The sequence below is a fragment of the Patagioenas fasciata genome, chromosome 1 (genome assembly GCF_037038585.1).
Source record: "Patagioenas fasciata isolate bPatFas1 chromosome 1, bPatFas1.hap1, whole genome shotgun sequence".
Lineage (NCBI taxonomy): Eukaryota > Metazoa > Chordata > Aves > Columbiformes > Columbidae > Patagioenas > Patagioenas fasciata.
The window spans coordinates 179,027,589-179,042,161 of NC_092520.1; the positions used below are offsets into that span (position 1 = coordinate 179,027,589).

The following is a 14,573-nucleotide window of genomic DNA, read 5'->3' on the forward strand; positions in this document are numbered from 1 at the left end:
TTCAACAACCTCTCTATTGCTGTGACTGGAATATGTCTATGATGGAAGACTTGGCTCTTGCAGAGACTTCAAAATTAACATCTAAGAAATTGTAGTATATCTTCCTAAATGTCCTGAATTGCTACTTTATTCTTGCAGTGAAGGGATTCCCTAGTATCACCACTATGGATAACAAACCAGCCCAATAGATCTTTAGATGTGAATTTGATGCAGCTGATAAGGTTGAAGACTTGCATCAAATATAGGTAACCATGTTTCTGTAGAACAGATTTATTCACGTTAGGCCACAGATAACTAATTTATTAAGCACTAACCCTTCTTATCAAAGGCAAGAACAAAAGACGAAACATTTAGCTGAAAATGTCAAAGCTACATACTTTCACACAACACAAAGGTTCTTCAGTAAAGAGGAAATCAATCTGAAAAGAAACTGAAATAAAAATATTACTAAATGTTATTATCAGAGGAGAGTGTGGTTGACTTGGGGTTTAATATTGTCAGGTCCAGTTACAGAAGACCAGCATGGGATTGATACAGCGTTTTAAAACAAGCATAAAATATTTTCCACAGTTAAGAATAGAGCTGCTTTTTTTAACATTGAGTCAGGATTATATTCTCACAAGCCAGGGAGGAGGGGTGTCATTCACCCAAGGTAACAGGTTACCTTCCACGCTGCAGGATGAAATATCACCCTAGATGTGGCACTTCAGAGAACCTCTTTATCTCATCTCCTGAGCTATCAAGGAACGTTAGCTACTGCTCTTAGCTTAGCTACAATGGAGCTTTGCCTAACTATTCCTTATTTTTTAGAGCTCCAGTTATCAAAGGCATGATAGGACAATAGTATCTGCTCTTTCAACAGAAAACTGAACACACTCTAAGTATTTTTTTTTTACCCACTGATTTAACCACATTTTGGTATGATCAACATGGTTTTTCAGGTGACAATTCTCTTGTGAATTGTTTTCACAGCATCACTGATATTTGTCCATCATCATACAATGAGTTTACCTTTTTTTGGACATCTAATGTATCCAGTAGGTAATATTTCAAAGGAAGCCCACCCAACTCTATTCTGACCCAGTAAAACAAAACCTCCCAAACTGTCCGTCAAAACAAGCTGCATCCTGAAGGACTTAGCAAAATGTCACAGTGATGCTTGAATTCTACATGCTAACAGACAACAGAGCCTAGATCTTCACGCATGTTACAGGTCCCATTTGCAGAATGCATGCCATCATCTACCAATATCCTAGTACACACTGACAGGTGAGGAGGCTTACTTTTTCGACTGCATATACTCTAGTTACTGTGCACTACCAGGCCACAGAGGGTAAAAAAAAATAAAATAAAAATGTGACCTTGAAATTTATTCACAGGATTCAAACCCAACAGTTCATTCTGATTTTGTACGTATTGAGTTTGCTCAGGATCTAGCACTCTTGAAGAGCAGATTTATGAACTTCTCAAAACAGGAGGGCAAACTTAGTTCCAGTTGATTGATACTTCCAAAAATGAAGAAAGAGACACACACATGTAGAATTCCTAACATCAAGAAAGAAACAGCTGTGCAAAAACTAAGAGACTTACATAATGGAACTATTTCCAACAGTCATAGGAAAACAAGGAATGTAGAATAGAAAGAGCCTTTGCATGTGAAAATTGGCTTTGCCTGCTGACTAGTAAGGTATATAGAGCCCAAATGACCTACGTAATGTCAGCCACTCCTATTTCCATGCCCTTCTGTTAGAGCTAAAGTATGCAATTTCAGTTCTTCCAAGATCTTTGATGAACTACAAACATAATAAGAAAAGGAGAAAAATTGCTTTAAAAAGGACTGAAACAGGACAGGTCTTACCATATCCTATTCAACATAAAGCATGAAGTCTTAAGTACATATTCTAGGTAACACAGAGCAAAAAGCTACAGCTGAGAGACAAAATTATGCTGTCCACATTCACAATATGCTCAAGTAGGTACAGATGCTCAAATTTAGGTGGGATCTAGCAGTAGCTACTACAGCTGCTGTCTTTCTAGGAAGTTTTGGAAACTACTGTTCTGTTGGGAGTCTTGAATGTATATTCTATGCAGCAAAACAGCACCTGAGCTACCACACAAACTGAAAAGTCTTTCAGATAAAGTAAAATACAGTCAGATTTCTAACACAGGACAAAATGTTATGGAGTGATCTATATTGTAACCAAAAAGGACAAGAAAAACTGAGACCAAATGAGTAGTAAACAAGAGGTTCCAGAACTGGAGTGTCATGTTTCACAGCCGGTATTGAACAATAAACTACACAGAAGATTCAGTTTTCTAATATACATAGTTTGCAGAAGCTACATTCAACTTAAGTGTTTGAAAAATCAGTCCTAACAGTATTACAAAGATGGAACATAAACAGCTGTTGACAAAACCCACCATTTCTGCACTTGTGCATCCCTAATGGACCATGTCCTACAAGGCAAAGGCTCTGCAACTCTCAGAATAAAGTCACTCTTCACATCACACTAAAATCCTAACAAACTGAAATCATGCAACACAGTTGTCACAGCAGAATGTCAGGTTACTACTACTGCAAGGCAATGATTGCTGAACCTCAAGCCTGCCATAGTATTTATGAAGTATTTTAATAAAGACCTGATTTCCAATTAATGACTTAAAGTCAGAAACATAATGCCAAAACCAGCAGCATAACTTTAAGTATACAATGATATCCCAAAATAACATTTTACCTAGACAAGCAAGAAATGGGTCCCAAGACAACGAAGACCCTCATCAGATAACATGACAAGTATCTGCAAATGTCTCAAAATATTTGGCATTTCAAGTTGACAAAAAGAATTGTTCGGTTTTGCTTTGAACTTACAGGAAAGTAAAATTTAAGACCTGAGGGCTAGAAGCATACATAGAACTTATGAAACATGCAAGTGGACTGGGACAAAACCAGAATGTTAGCAGTACTTTTATTCAGGCAACCAAGTTTGCTACAGTAGAAATGTTCCAGGCCACAAGGAAGCTCCTTCTGTCTTTGGAAAGGAAGTAGTCACACTGGAAGGAGCTACTTTAAACTGTACCTTCTTTTATAGGAAACAATAAAAATACTATTTCTTACAAGTAAAAATGTATACCAGTAAAAAGCAAAAGGAAGCTTATTACTACTTACATTAGCTAAACTAAGACCAAAATGAGCATATTCCAGAACTCCAGATGAGATCGCAGTTGCTTGCCAGTGGGAATTTTTAATTTAAGTGGTACTAGAAAGGGCAGAAAGTCTGTCTGTTTTTTAACTAGGCTTTTTTCAGTGTCTAGTTCAATGCTGTAGAAGTAATGCACAAAACAACTTTGATAACAAGCAATTTAAAATGCTGAACTAAAAACTGGAGAAGCAACTACTCCCTCCTTCCTCACCATCAAAATAAACTGATGAGCTAGAAACCAGGATTCTGCACAGCATTCATTTCAGTCCCACTGGATAGATAATACAGCATTACAGAATAACATAAGGCAAGACAGACTCTTTTAAGAGTCAACTTTTAAACAGCTGGCCATTAAAATTTCACTTTAAACATTTACCTTCCCACTCATTGATACAAATGACTATTTTTTTATATTGCAACCTAGAATTCAAGTCTTATATTTTCAATTTTTCATTGACACCTCATCCCCTCAAAAAAAAAAAAAAAAAAAATCAAAAACCAACCAACCAAAAAACCCAACACCAAACCCACACACCCACAAACCTGAAGCTTAACATAAAGGAAAGCAGAAAGAAGTAGGAAAAGATGAACACTGCAGACACACTGGATTCTTGCCACATGGCTCCATAACAGAAGTTGAAAAGCGACAAATCACTGCAAAAACCATGTGTGACAGCCTCCTCTATTAAAGTAAAGGCTTTGCTGCACCACAGAGCTTGAAATACAAATGCAGTGTAGAAAAACATTTATGACATAAATGAAGCAATACTAGCAGCTGCTCAAAATCCATGTTCTGCTGATTGAGGAGTCTTTTGTCCCAGCAGTTTCCCTTTCAAAGCAAACAAACATTTCTTCCACCAAACTCTTGTCTTTACACACACCTGACTGATAACAGTAGTAAACTCAAGCCTACAAGCTCCAATTTACCTGCTGTCAGATACAACCAATTATATTACTTCAAATAAGAAATGTCAGAATTTGACCAACTAAAGAGTATTTCTTTTAAATTCATTCAAAGGAACAAGCAACTCACTTGGGCTACACAACCTCTGCTGTATTTCTGCAGTAGCTATCACAGAACAGCTCATTTTGCTTGAAAACAAGGCAGACACTGAATGCGCAGAGAAACTAAGTCTATTGAACAAGATAGAGACATAGCACAGACAGTTCACAAGAATACTTAAAGGTGTGAGAGAAGTCTTTCATGTTCAAGCAACATAATACCATCTAGAAGCTAGACAGAGAAATTTAAACCATTTGCAAAATATAACTAAACTTCAATACCTTGGCCTTGCCACACTTTCGATGGTATTACTAAAGTTTTGTCACATGCTGCAGAAGGTTGCATCCATTTCCAAACCAAGAACTCAGCACCACCTATTCTTCGTGTCTCTGTGCGAACTCTAGATTCATTTGCTGCAAGAAAATCAACTGCTCTATTCCAGACTTTCTTCATTTTCTTCCTTAAAAATTGAAGCAAGGATTACAAAGTTAGCATTATAGCCACCTGCATTGCTGACATCCAGCATGTAAGAGAAATTCAATGTTTTTTACCCCCACCTGCATCAATGAGAATCTCCAAAATAGTACACAATGCAACCTACTGAAATTAAATTTATCGACAAGTTTGTTTTTACTATTTTTCCTTACTTACATATAAAGAAATTCAGTACTTCCAGTGAGAACATACCTGTCCTGAGGTGGTATTAGAGAATCACGCACATGTAAAATAGGCATGTAAGGCTGCAAGTCTTTGTTTTCAGAACATGCCTCACTGTGACTTCTTAGAACATCTGAGGATACCATAAGAAAAACTGGTAACTATGTAGTTCATGCAAACATCGAGAAAAACATCAATTCTGGCAATGCATAGCTACTCTGAAGAGCCCTCCCAATTTCAGTATTTAGGGTGGTTTTGGCATTTTTGAAGTATTTTTCCTCCTAACCATGCTGAAGGCAAATCAAGAAAACTAAACACACACAGTGCCTCCAACTACCCCAATCACCCTGGGATAAAGAAAAAGAGTTCTTGCAGTTCCTCTTGAATGGTACTTTTGACTGCTAGCAAAGACAGCCACCTTTGAAAATAAAGTGCTTTCCCCCACCTCAACAAAACTTGATTTGCAAAAAAGGTAGGAAAATGTTAAAATAGGAAAACAGCTACAATTTGTCTACCATCTTTGAATTGCCATGTATGAAAGGAATCAGAGCATTTAAGTAAAATTTAATCCCAAAACAGAGCTTAAAAACTACTGAAAACATTGCGGATTCAAGTAGAAAGGCAGAATTTGAGAAGTCTATTATGCATTCTCTTTTAGTAACATTATTTCTGCTCAAAGTGACTAAAAAGCTGCTTTTTCTATTAAATGCCATTAAGGATGGAACTGAGAGCTAACACACATTTTAGAAGTAGGTATTTTAGCTAAACATGGTTTAAAAAACAGATACAGAAAGTAACATGTCACCATACTTCTAGTCAAACATCACATTTATATTTGTTTTCAATACTAAGATGAAATACCACCAAGTCAATGAGAATTTTTTACAGCCAGGTTGATGTTATTCAGAAATTACAATCTTTTTTACCAAAAGTTTTGATGAGGTTTAAAAGGATTAAAAAAAGAGATGAACCACACATTTGACTAAGAGCTCTAACAGCATGATGACTGACAGCTGAACAGGCAAAAAACACAACTGAATTAATAACACTACTTCGAAAGCTTATACAGAGCTGATACAGATACACCAGATGTGACTCAAGAAGCCATACCTATGATTTTTACCACCATATCATACATTTGCCTTGTTTCTTCTTCCTCTTTTGCCCAACGGTATTTCATGTAGTGCAAGACTCCCCAAACCATTGCTACACCTGCATTAAGATGTATAATACTCTTTAAACAGTACTAGAACATAGGTTATGTAACAAAATTTACAGCACATACTTCAGAAGTTGGTTGAATTAGCTAACATTTTGAAGTACTTTACATTCAAAGCTAGTGAAATACACCATACTCACTGTCAATATTTTCTATTTTACTAACACAGCAACGCAAAGTCTTGAACTCTGAAGAACAGTTACCTTTAGAAAAATATGTCATTGTTTTAACAACAGCCTGGTATCCCATGACTGTGGTTTGAAATTTTACCCATTCGTGAAGAAAAATAATAAATCAATTTATTGGAAAAAATCAAAGTCATATCAAAAGTCACATAAACTGGCAATTTGAACATGTTAAGACTTTAAAATGCACAATATTAATGAATTCATAGACAAGTCACATGCTTTAGGTATCACAGAATTATAGAATAGTTTGGATTAGAAGAGACTCTAAAGATGATCTAGTTCCAACCCCGCTGCCACAGGCAGGAACACCTTCCACCTTCCTTGAACACTCCCAGGGATGGGGCATCCACAGCTTCTCTAGGCAGCCTGTTCCAGTGCCTCACCACCCTCATGATGCATTTCTTCCTTCTATCTAATGTACCTTCTATCTAAATGTACCCTCTTTCAGTTTAAAACCATTACTCCTTGCCCTATCACTACATAGCCTTGTAAAAAGTCTCTCTTCAGTTTTCTTGTAGGTCCCCTTGGGTACTTGAAGGCTGCTGTAAGGTCTCCTCGGAACCTTCTCCTCTCCAGGCTGAACAACCCCAGTTCTCAAGCTAATTAACTTGGACTGCTTCAGTTCAGCTACAAATTTGTATTTATTGCAACAAAGTACTGCATGCTCTTTTTCTTCAAAGATTATTCCCAAAAAGGACAATCTACTTAGGAACACCAGCAATACAAACTGAAAATAAAAACCTTATTCTTTCTTCTGTCTCAGGCTGAGGGCAACACTACACCTATGATCTCTTTAACAATTAAAAAACCCCACAAAACAAACACCAACAGCACACATACACAAATTATAGTCACATAGTTTGTTTCATATACCAGTGATCCCAAGGCAAAGTTAATTGATACATCAAAGAGACTGAAAGACACCATTTTAGGTCACAATGGGTGCCAGTTAATGACAATGCATCTAACATTTATACAATAGTTTATTTTTGAAAAGGTGCTCCATATTAACCTTAATTACAGACAAGAAAGCTGAGAGAGCAATTTACTCAGTTTCATCTCTGCATCTCAATTCCACATTCATATCCACTATTATCTGAAAGATGCCAATCTGGGACAGTTTGCCCTTGATTCTTTTGATTTTTCAAAAGGCTAGTGAAGGAGGCCTCAGGTCTGCTCATAAGCATGAACTTGTTAAGATATTGGGATAAAAAATTTATTAAATATTCAATAGGTGCATGAGATGAACTCTGCATCTTCAATATTTGTAACCAGCCACATGGAAAGGAGACAAGTGTCTGCACTCAGCTGTATGGCATTTTTATGCTGCACAGTTTTCAGTATGGTTAAGGATTAAATAAACTTGAAAGAATTTGAAACTTAACTAGGGAAGTGTCAAAGACTAAATGAGTAATTCTTACTGAAGGACTAGATACTTCCATGACTATGTTGTAAAAATGTAAGAATTTTTTTGTGATAATCATATTGGGTATCCAACTTTTCCTAAAACCAGGAAAACCATCTCTTCTGTAGTTATGTTTCCAAAGCTCCTGGAACAACAGCGAAATAGCCTAAAAATTAAGGCTATACTGTCTTTTTACTGGAATTTTTGAAAGCCACAAGGTATTGCTTTGTCAGGGAAAAAGACAGAGTTCCCAAAGAAGGACTTAGTTCAGCTGACTACAGCAGCAGCAGACAGTAACTAAAGTGAAAATACAGTGGTGCTACAGAACTGCACTGTAATCAAGATACTGGTAGGAACTCCAGGTTTTACGGTTGAATAAAAGCCTTCTCTAAACATGGCGCTTACTTTTCCCCACGTACTTACAATATATAGCAAAAAAGTTTGATTTTTTTAAATTAACTTACCCAAAAGCAATATTGATAATCTGTGAGTTACATTAACAAACGCACGTCGAAAACGACACCTGAAAGACATCTTTGGACTAGTGGATTCCAGATACTTCACATCTGTCACATTAGTGACATTCATCTCATTAGGGTCATTGCTGAGACACCTATTCAAAAATATACAGTATTAGTGAAAAACAATAAATTCTGTCAAAAGAAATAAAGAAATAAAGACCACTTACTTTATGCCAACATCTTCTCCACTACTCAAGATCCATTGTAATGCTGTGTTAAGTACACTTTCATATTCTGGATCTAAATTCTGTCAAAAGATAAATACTAATCAGTAACTACATAAATAACCAGAAAGTTATCACACCACAATAAAATTCAAAGACCACACAGATTAGTAACCAAAACTATGCCGTTTTGTTCTTGATTCTTCAGAATTTGCACAAATGTTTACTACAACAAGTGAATCTATACACACTATAAGCAGCTATCAGACTTACACGCATAACTTAAGGACTGCTTGAAAACTCACACCACATCCATTGTTTCACTAATTCTAATCTACAGCAAGAATTATTCAGCCACTAGGCGGTGCTCATTGAAAATCTACTTCAAGAGGAAAACTGAAAGTAGATAATCCACCCAGCTGACAATGGGTCCTATGAAAGCAGTTCAGGTCTTTTTTTCTTTTTTAAGAAGCTTGAGGAAAATAAATTTTAACTGATATTTTGCAAATAATCCGGTGTTTGTACTTTAAGAACTGACATTACTATATGGAAACTAACTTTTTTTTTTAAATTGGTTGGTATCAACTATTGTAGAACATTCACTACTGCCTGAGCTAAGGCTGTCTCCATAGTTCATCTTGCATATTCTTTTGCAGAAAACTAAAACCAGAAGTCACTATTGTATTTGAAATTACACTCTCCAAAAATATTTATCTCCATCTTTCCTTTGAACTTCCCATAATGTAACTGGCCTGGAATTACAGGATAAGCACTTAAGATAAAAACAGTAACTGTTTAATTTTCACTTTGAGAGTAAAATATTAAAGCTTTATCACTGAACAGTGAAATTCAGCAAAGGAATTATATTTATACTCACAAAATGAGGAACTAGAGGGCTAAACAAGACTTCATACCAAGTGACAAATTTTCACATGAAATTTGAGCTTATCAGAGCTAACACGGTTGTTATGATAACAGCACAATAGACGGGTAAGACCCTCAGTTATCTGACATCGACCTTATTTTTTCCAATGTATTCTCACAATGCACTGGGTTTAACAGATATAGAATATCACTGCCAAACCTTAAACCAGTGTTACCAGCTTCTTCAGGATGCTCTTAACCTGTCCCTTTTTGTCTACTATGTAAACATCTGCCAAAATGTAAAATTTCTATAACTTGTATATTTAAAGTCACATCAGGTTAACTCCCCCCCCATACAATCAAAGAAATATACTCTCAGCTTTTTAAAAGCTTCAAGTAGTTTTCCACTGAACGGTATACCAATGTGGGCTAAATTAAACTCTACAGCTGTCAAGACGAGGCAAGAGTCATCTTTTATTTGGGGAGCAAGGCAGGGGAACGACAGCAGAGAGAGTGGAATTTCATAATGCTGTCCACCTATCAAATGAACAAAAAGGCCTTTTTTGACCATTTCTATTTAAAGCATTGGTGAATGGTGTCTCCGTACAGCAGTTGCCTGTCAGGTCCACTGCACTGATCTAAGCACCAGCCTCTCCTCCCAAAGAAAGGAAGACAGTATCCTTTTCTACAAGTCTCACATCAGTACACTGATTTTTGGACAAGCTTCTAGAGATTCGAATTTCATAAACTTATGATTTTTGTGTTGGTGAACTGTTTCTATCAATTCACATTATGTCACTTCCATCACAATTAAGCCACTTCATTCACTTTCCCTCTCCCCTAAAACCTCACTACGTCCCCAAATAAAAATCATAAGTAGCACATGTTAAAGATATCAATTCCAAACAACATTCAATACTGAGTCAGATTTAATCAATACACTAGATATGTAACCAGGTCTTACAAGTTGCAACTCATATGAATGTTACATACAACCAATGAAAAATACCTCATTTGCTTACTTTTAAATATGCAGCTGCCTCCTGGACGGTAAGATTTCTTTGAATAGAGCTGCCACATTCATGTTCCCCTAGTAAAACAAAACTTCCGTTTATTTTGATCTACTTATTATTGCATTATATAAAATAAAATCACCTAAACACAAGTTTACGGTTAACACAATCTACACAAGCAGCAGTAGCTCACTAATTCTCACATGTTCCACTAAAAATATGGAAAAAATTACCCATGCTCTGGACAAATTTCTCCTTCAAAAAAAGTTAAACACATGGAAGATTGTCACAGCTAATAATACGGACAAATCACATCAATACAACCTTCATGCACTGGTCAGAAAGTACATTTTGGTATTTACACTGAAATTAGAACAAAAACCAACATGAAGAAATACCAAAAGGATGTTACAATAAAAGAGTTGCTGTACCCTGACTCAACTTCTTCCAAATAATTTCTATTTACTCTGAAATTATTATCTTTTATACAGACCAAGTTAGTTCCAGTTGCAATGTATCCGTAATAGTATTTCAGGCACTACGAAGCTACTACATTTTAGATTGATTCCTGAATAAGCACACAATCTCAATATGGTCTGAAACTGCTGGTTTTACCACCCTCTTGATTCTTTTAGAAAGCATGCAGAAGTAGTTGGGAAATAAGGTATTATATGCATAGCCAGCCCTCACAGCCACATGTCATCATCCTCCTGATTTTCTTTGATAAACTGGAGGTACTCGATTCACGGAAAAAAAAAAAAAGTAGCAACAGTCCTACCAACACAAAGTCACACGGAAAAAGTCTAACACCAGTTTTATCTGTCTCTAAGCCATCGTTTCTGAAGAACTCCCAGGGAGTGGCAAATGACTTTTTTCTCCGATTTTTAAAAAACAAAAAAATCATCTTAGCATCTATAACTACAATTTTACTGTGTCAAAACAAAGTAGGAAACGACAAATCCAGTCTTTCCCTGGCTGAGGGTTACACCTGCTTTAACTTCCTAAATCCATGCCAAGCTGTATTATTCTCAAAGCCACAGCAAGGCTAGGAAAGTTAAAGATATTAATGCACATACAAAATATAAACTTTTTCTTATATTCCTACAAAGTCTTTAAAGTTGGAATTACTCCACACTGAAATACCCTTTAAATGGAGCAACAACACAAATGAGAACGTTCGAGGCAATCTGAGCAAAACTTAGGAAACACTAGCAGGTTATGGAGAAGCATCTTCACGTCTAATTCACAGCAGGGAGTTGCAAAGAAGTGTTTTTACAATGCTAAAGCAAAGTTTTGTTCAATACACTTCAACAGATTTAAGTGAATTTGGCCTTGCAAGCACATCAGCATAGTAGGGATGCTCTTCTCTTACTGCTGGGTTACAGAGGAACAGGAACGCTGTGAGCGTTCATATGCGGTCTGGTCTAGAAGTGCTGCTGGAACTACAAGCCTGCGTGCATGTACATACTTTCAAACAAGCACTGAAAAGACAGTACTTTAAAAGTGGCTTCACTTGATAATTAACATACGACACCTTAGATTTTCAAAGTGTGTGAGTCTACTGTAACAGCAAAACTCCAGAGATCACTGGTATAAATTGACATGGTCTTTGCCAAATAACACTGAATTCAGAAGTCAGCACAACAACTGGAGTTAGAGGCTATTCTTCTGTGTAATTTTGGCAGACATTATTTTTGTGCAGCATAAACTCTACAACCTGTAAATTCACACGTGTAATCATCAGTGATTCCATGTTTCAAGATCAGCAACTTGGGACAACTATGTATCCTACTCGGTCTCTGCTGTAAACATAAGTGTTTTAAATCTAGAACTGATGGAATAAATACAACAAAACCAAAATGTATCTCTGTAGAAGCCCTATCCACAACCTCAATGACGTATTATGTTTTATGAGGAGCAAGTTCAATGGGTCCATTTAAGCTTTTTTTTGTTGTTCAGTAAGACCCAAGTCTTCCTGAGGTCTTTCTAACACAGAAAAAGCACCTCAGTCATAATATGATTGACCAAAAGAGCTTGTGAGAGCAGGGGATGAGATTCTTCCGCTTAGGAAGTTCCATTTGTCTGGGGTTTTTTTGGGGGTTTTTTTTTGTTTGTTTTTGTTTTTGTTTTTTTTCCTTCAATCTAGACAACTGGGAAAACCCATTTATGAAATAAATAAGAAAGACTAGAAAGGGTGAGGCTAATACACAGAAAACAAACAGAACACACAAGCAGGAGATAAGATTGTGAAAAATTAATTCTTAATAACACATTTCAGGATTCATTTTGCATTTTCAGTCTTATGAGAACACAATATTACCTCTTGTAAGAGGACAAAAGCTCCCTTAGATGAGGGACTACTGTAGTACTTCAGTAGTTTAAAATTCTAATCTTATTTGCATTCTTCCAGGAATTACATTTATGCAGTATGCAGCCAACACACTAACTTCACAGATTCTGGTCTCATCTTCAAAAACCAGCAGACAACTTCCTCACAGCCCTGCTTCTGAATTTTTTTCAGACTGTATTCCCCCTGAACAAGTTTAACAGTTAAAAACGCCTTCGCTGCCTAAGCTCTAACAATGTCTTAAGGCCTATCAGTTCAAATTACCCTCATGCAAGGCTCGGTGGGGGGAAAGAATCACTTTCATCTTGCCTCCCACTCTTGAAACAAGAAAGCTAATCAGTGTTATGGAGTTTCAGCCCTGTACAAAAAGCTACTGGAGACACAGTTTCTCATTCCAGCCCTGCTATTGCTAAGAACCATTTAACAGCTTTCTTCTGAGAAACTCATGAATTAGAAAGCCTGCAGAAAGTTAAGCAATTCACAAGTCAGACAGCCTTCTATTTTACTGCAAACAGCAGGATATTCCTATATGCCATTTCAGTCACCGCTTCAGCTAATAGTTCTGCAAATGAAGGCTTATTTTGAATAACTTTGGTGCAATCATTAACCACTTGGCTTGGAAACCCACTTTCCATAGTCTGAGCCAAAAATATTTCCCAACTGTTCCATTTGAGGCCCTATATCCAGGAATAAAACTGAAGCAGAGGCAAAAACCTTTACACAGGTCTGCTGCAATATAGCTCTGCAAAATCTGTCCCTCTGTTAAAATGTCTATTGCAAGCTTAGCGAAAGTATGGATCTTTGCACTCAAACTTCCCTTGGGCACAGATCACTTCAGTTTCAAGTGCAGAGAACCATTCCACTCATGTTTGTAGGGAGGCAAGAAGTAACAGACGCCAGCACGGTTCTGGTCAACAGCAAGTTGAACATGAGCCAGCAGTGTGCCCTGGCAGCCAAGAGGGCAACCGTGTCCTGGGTGCATCCAGCACACCATTGCCAGCTGGGCGAGGGAGGTGATTGTCCCGCTCTGCTCTGCACTGGTGCAGCCCCACCTGGAGCTTTGTGTGCAGTTCTGGACAACACAGGATAAAAATAAAGATATAAAGCTACTGGAGACTGTCCAGAAGAGAGCTATGAAGCTGGTGAAGGGTTTAGAGAGGAAGCTGTATGAAGAGCAGCTAAAGTCACTTGGTTTGTTCAGCCTGAAAGAGACTGAGCAGATACCTCATCACGGTCTACAGCTTCCTCACAAGGGGAGGACGAAGGGCAGGCACAGAACTCTTTAGTGACTGATGACAGAACTCAAGGGGAGGTGTGTCAGGGAGGTTTAGGCTACACATGAGGAAAAGGTTTGTCACCCAGAGGGTGGTGGAGCACTGGAACAGGCTCCCCAGGGAGGCGTCACAGGCCCAAGCCTGAGAGTGTTCAAGAAGAGACTGGACAAGGCCCTCAGACACATGGTGTGAACTGCGCGGTTGTCATATGCAGGGACAGGAGTTGGACTCTATGATCCTTGTGGATCCCTTCTGACTCGGGACATTCTGTGAATCTACATTAGTTTACTTGGGCAAGCCACATAAGAAGTTGAGTTCTCAAAAATATGAACCAAAAGAAACTAAAGCCTCAGTTCTAAAGAAACATTTAAGTCTGTTCTCACAATTGTTTTCAATACAGAAAGTAAGTCAGATCAGCTTTTCCATGCAGGCTAGAATTTTTGAAGCTGACTTTCGTTTGGGCATTTATCTTAATTTGCAAGCTACACCGTATAAAGTTAACAGAAATATTCAGAATCTTAAATATTTCCTTTACAATGTAAATCATCATTTTAAAGTACCAGAATCAAAACTCAGTGGAAATCTAATACTTTAAGGAATACATGAATTTAGCACAGATCTCTAGTTCACAGCTTGATGTGATACAGTAAATCAAATCAAAAAGTAAACAGCATATAAAACATTTAGCAGGTGTCATGCTTCTAGGCTACTTGCAGCA

At 37.2% G+C, this 14,573-nt stretch overlaps 1 protein-coding gene across 2 annotated transcripts in view; it reads right to left on the reverse strand.

Moving 5' to 3' along the window:
* Positions 1–14,573, reverse strand: part of LEMD3 (LEM domain containing 3) — a 48,923-nt gene that overhangs the window by 6,201 nt on the left and 28,149 nt on the right. For both annotated transcript variants that reach the window (XM_071802489.1, XM_065842549.2), the window contains 6 exons: positions 10,244–10,311; positions 8,361–8,440; positions 8,137–8,285; positions 5,971–6,072; positions 4,891–4,993; positions 4,485–4,663 (listed from right to left, as the gene is read on the reverse strand). In XM_071802489.1, coding sequence (XP_071658590.1) covers positions 4,485–4,663; positions 4,891–4,993; positions 5,971–6,072; positions 8,137–8,285; positions 8,361–8,440; positions 10,244–10,311 — 681 coding nt within the window. The remainder of the gene's footprint in view (positions 1–4,484; positions 4,664–4,890; positions 4,994–5,970; positions 6,073–8,136; positions 8,286–8,360; positions 8,441–10,243; positions 10,312–14,573) is intronic.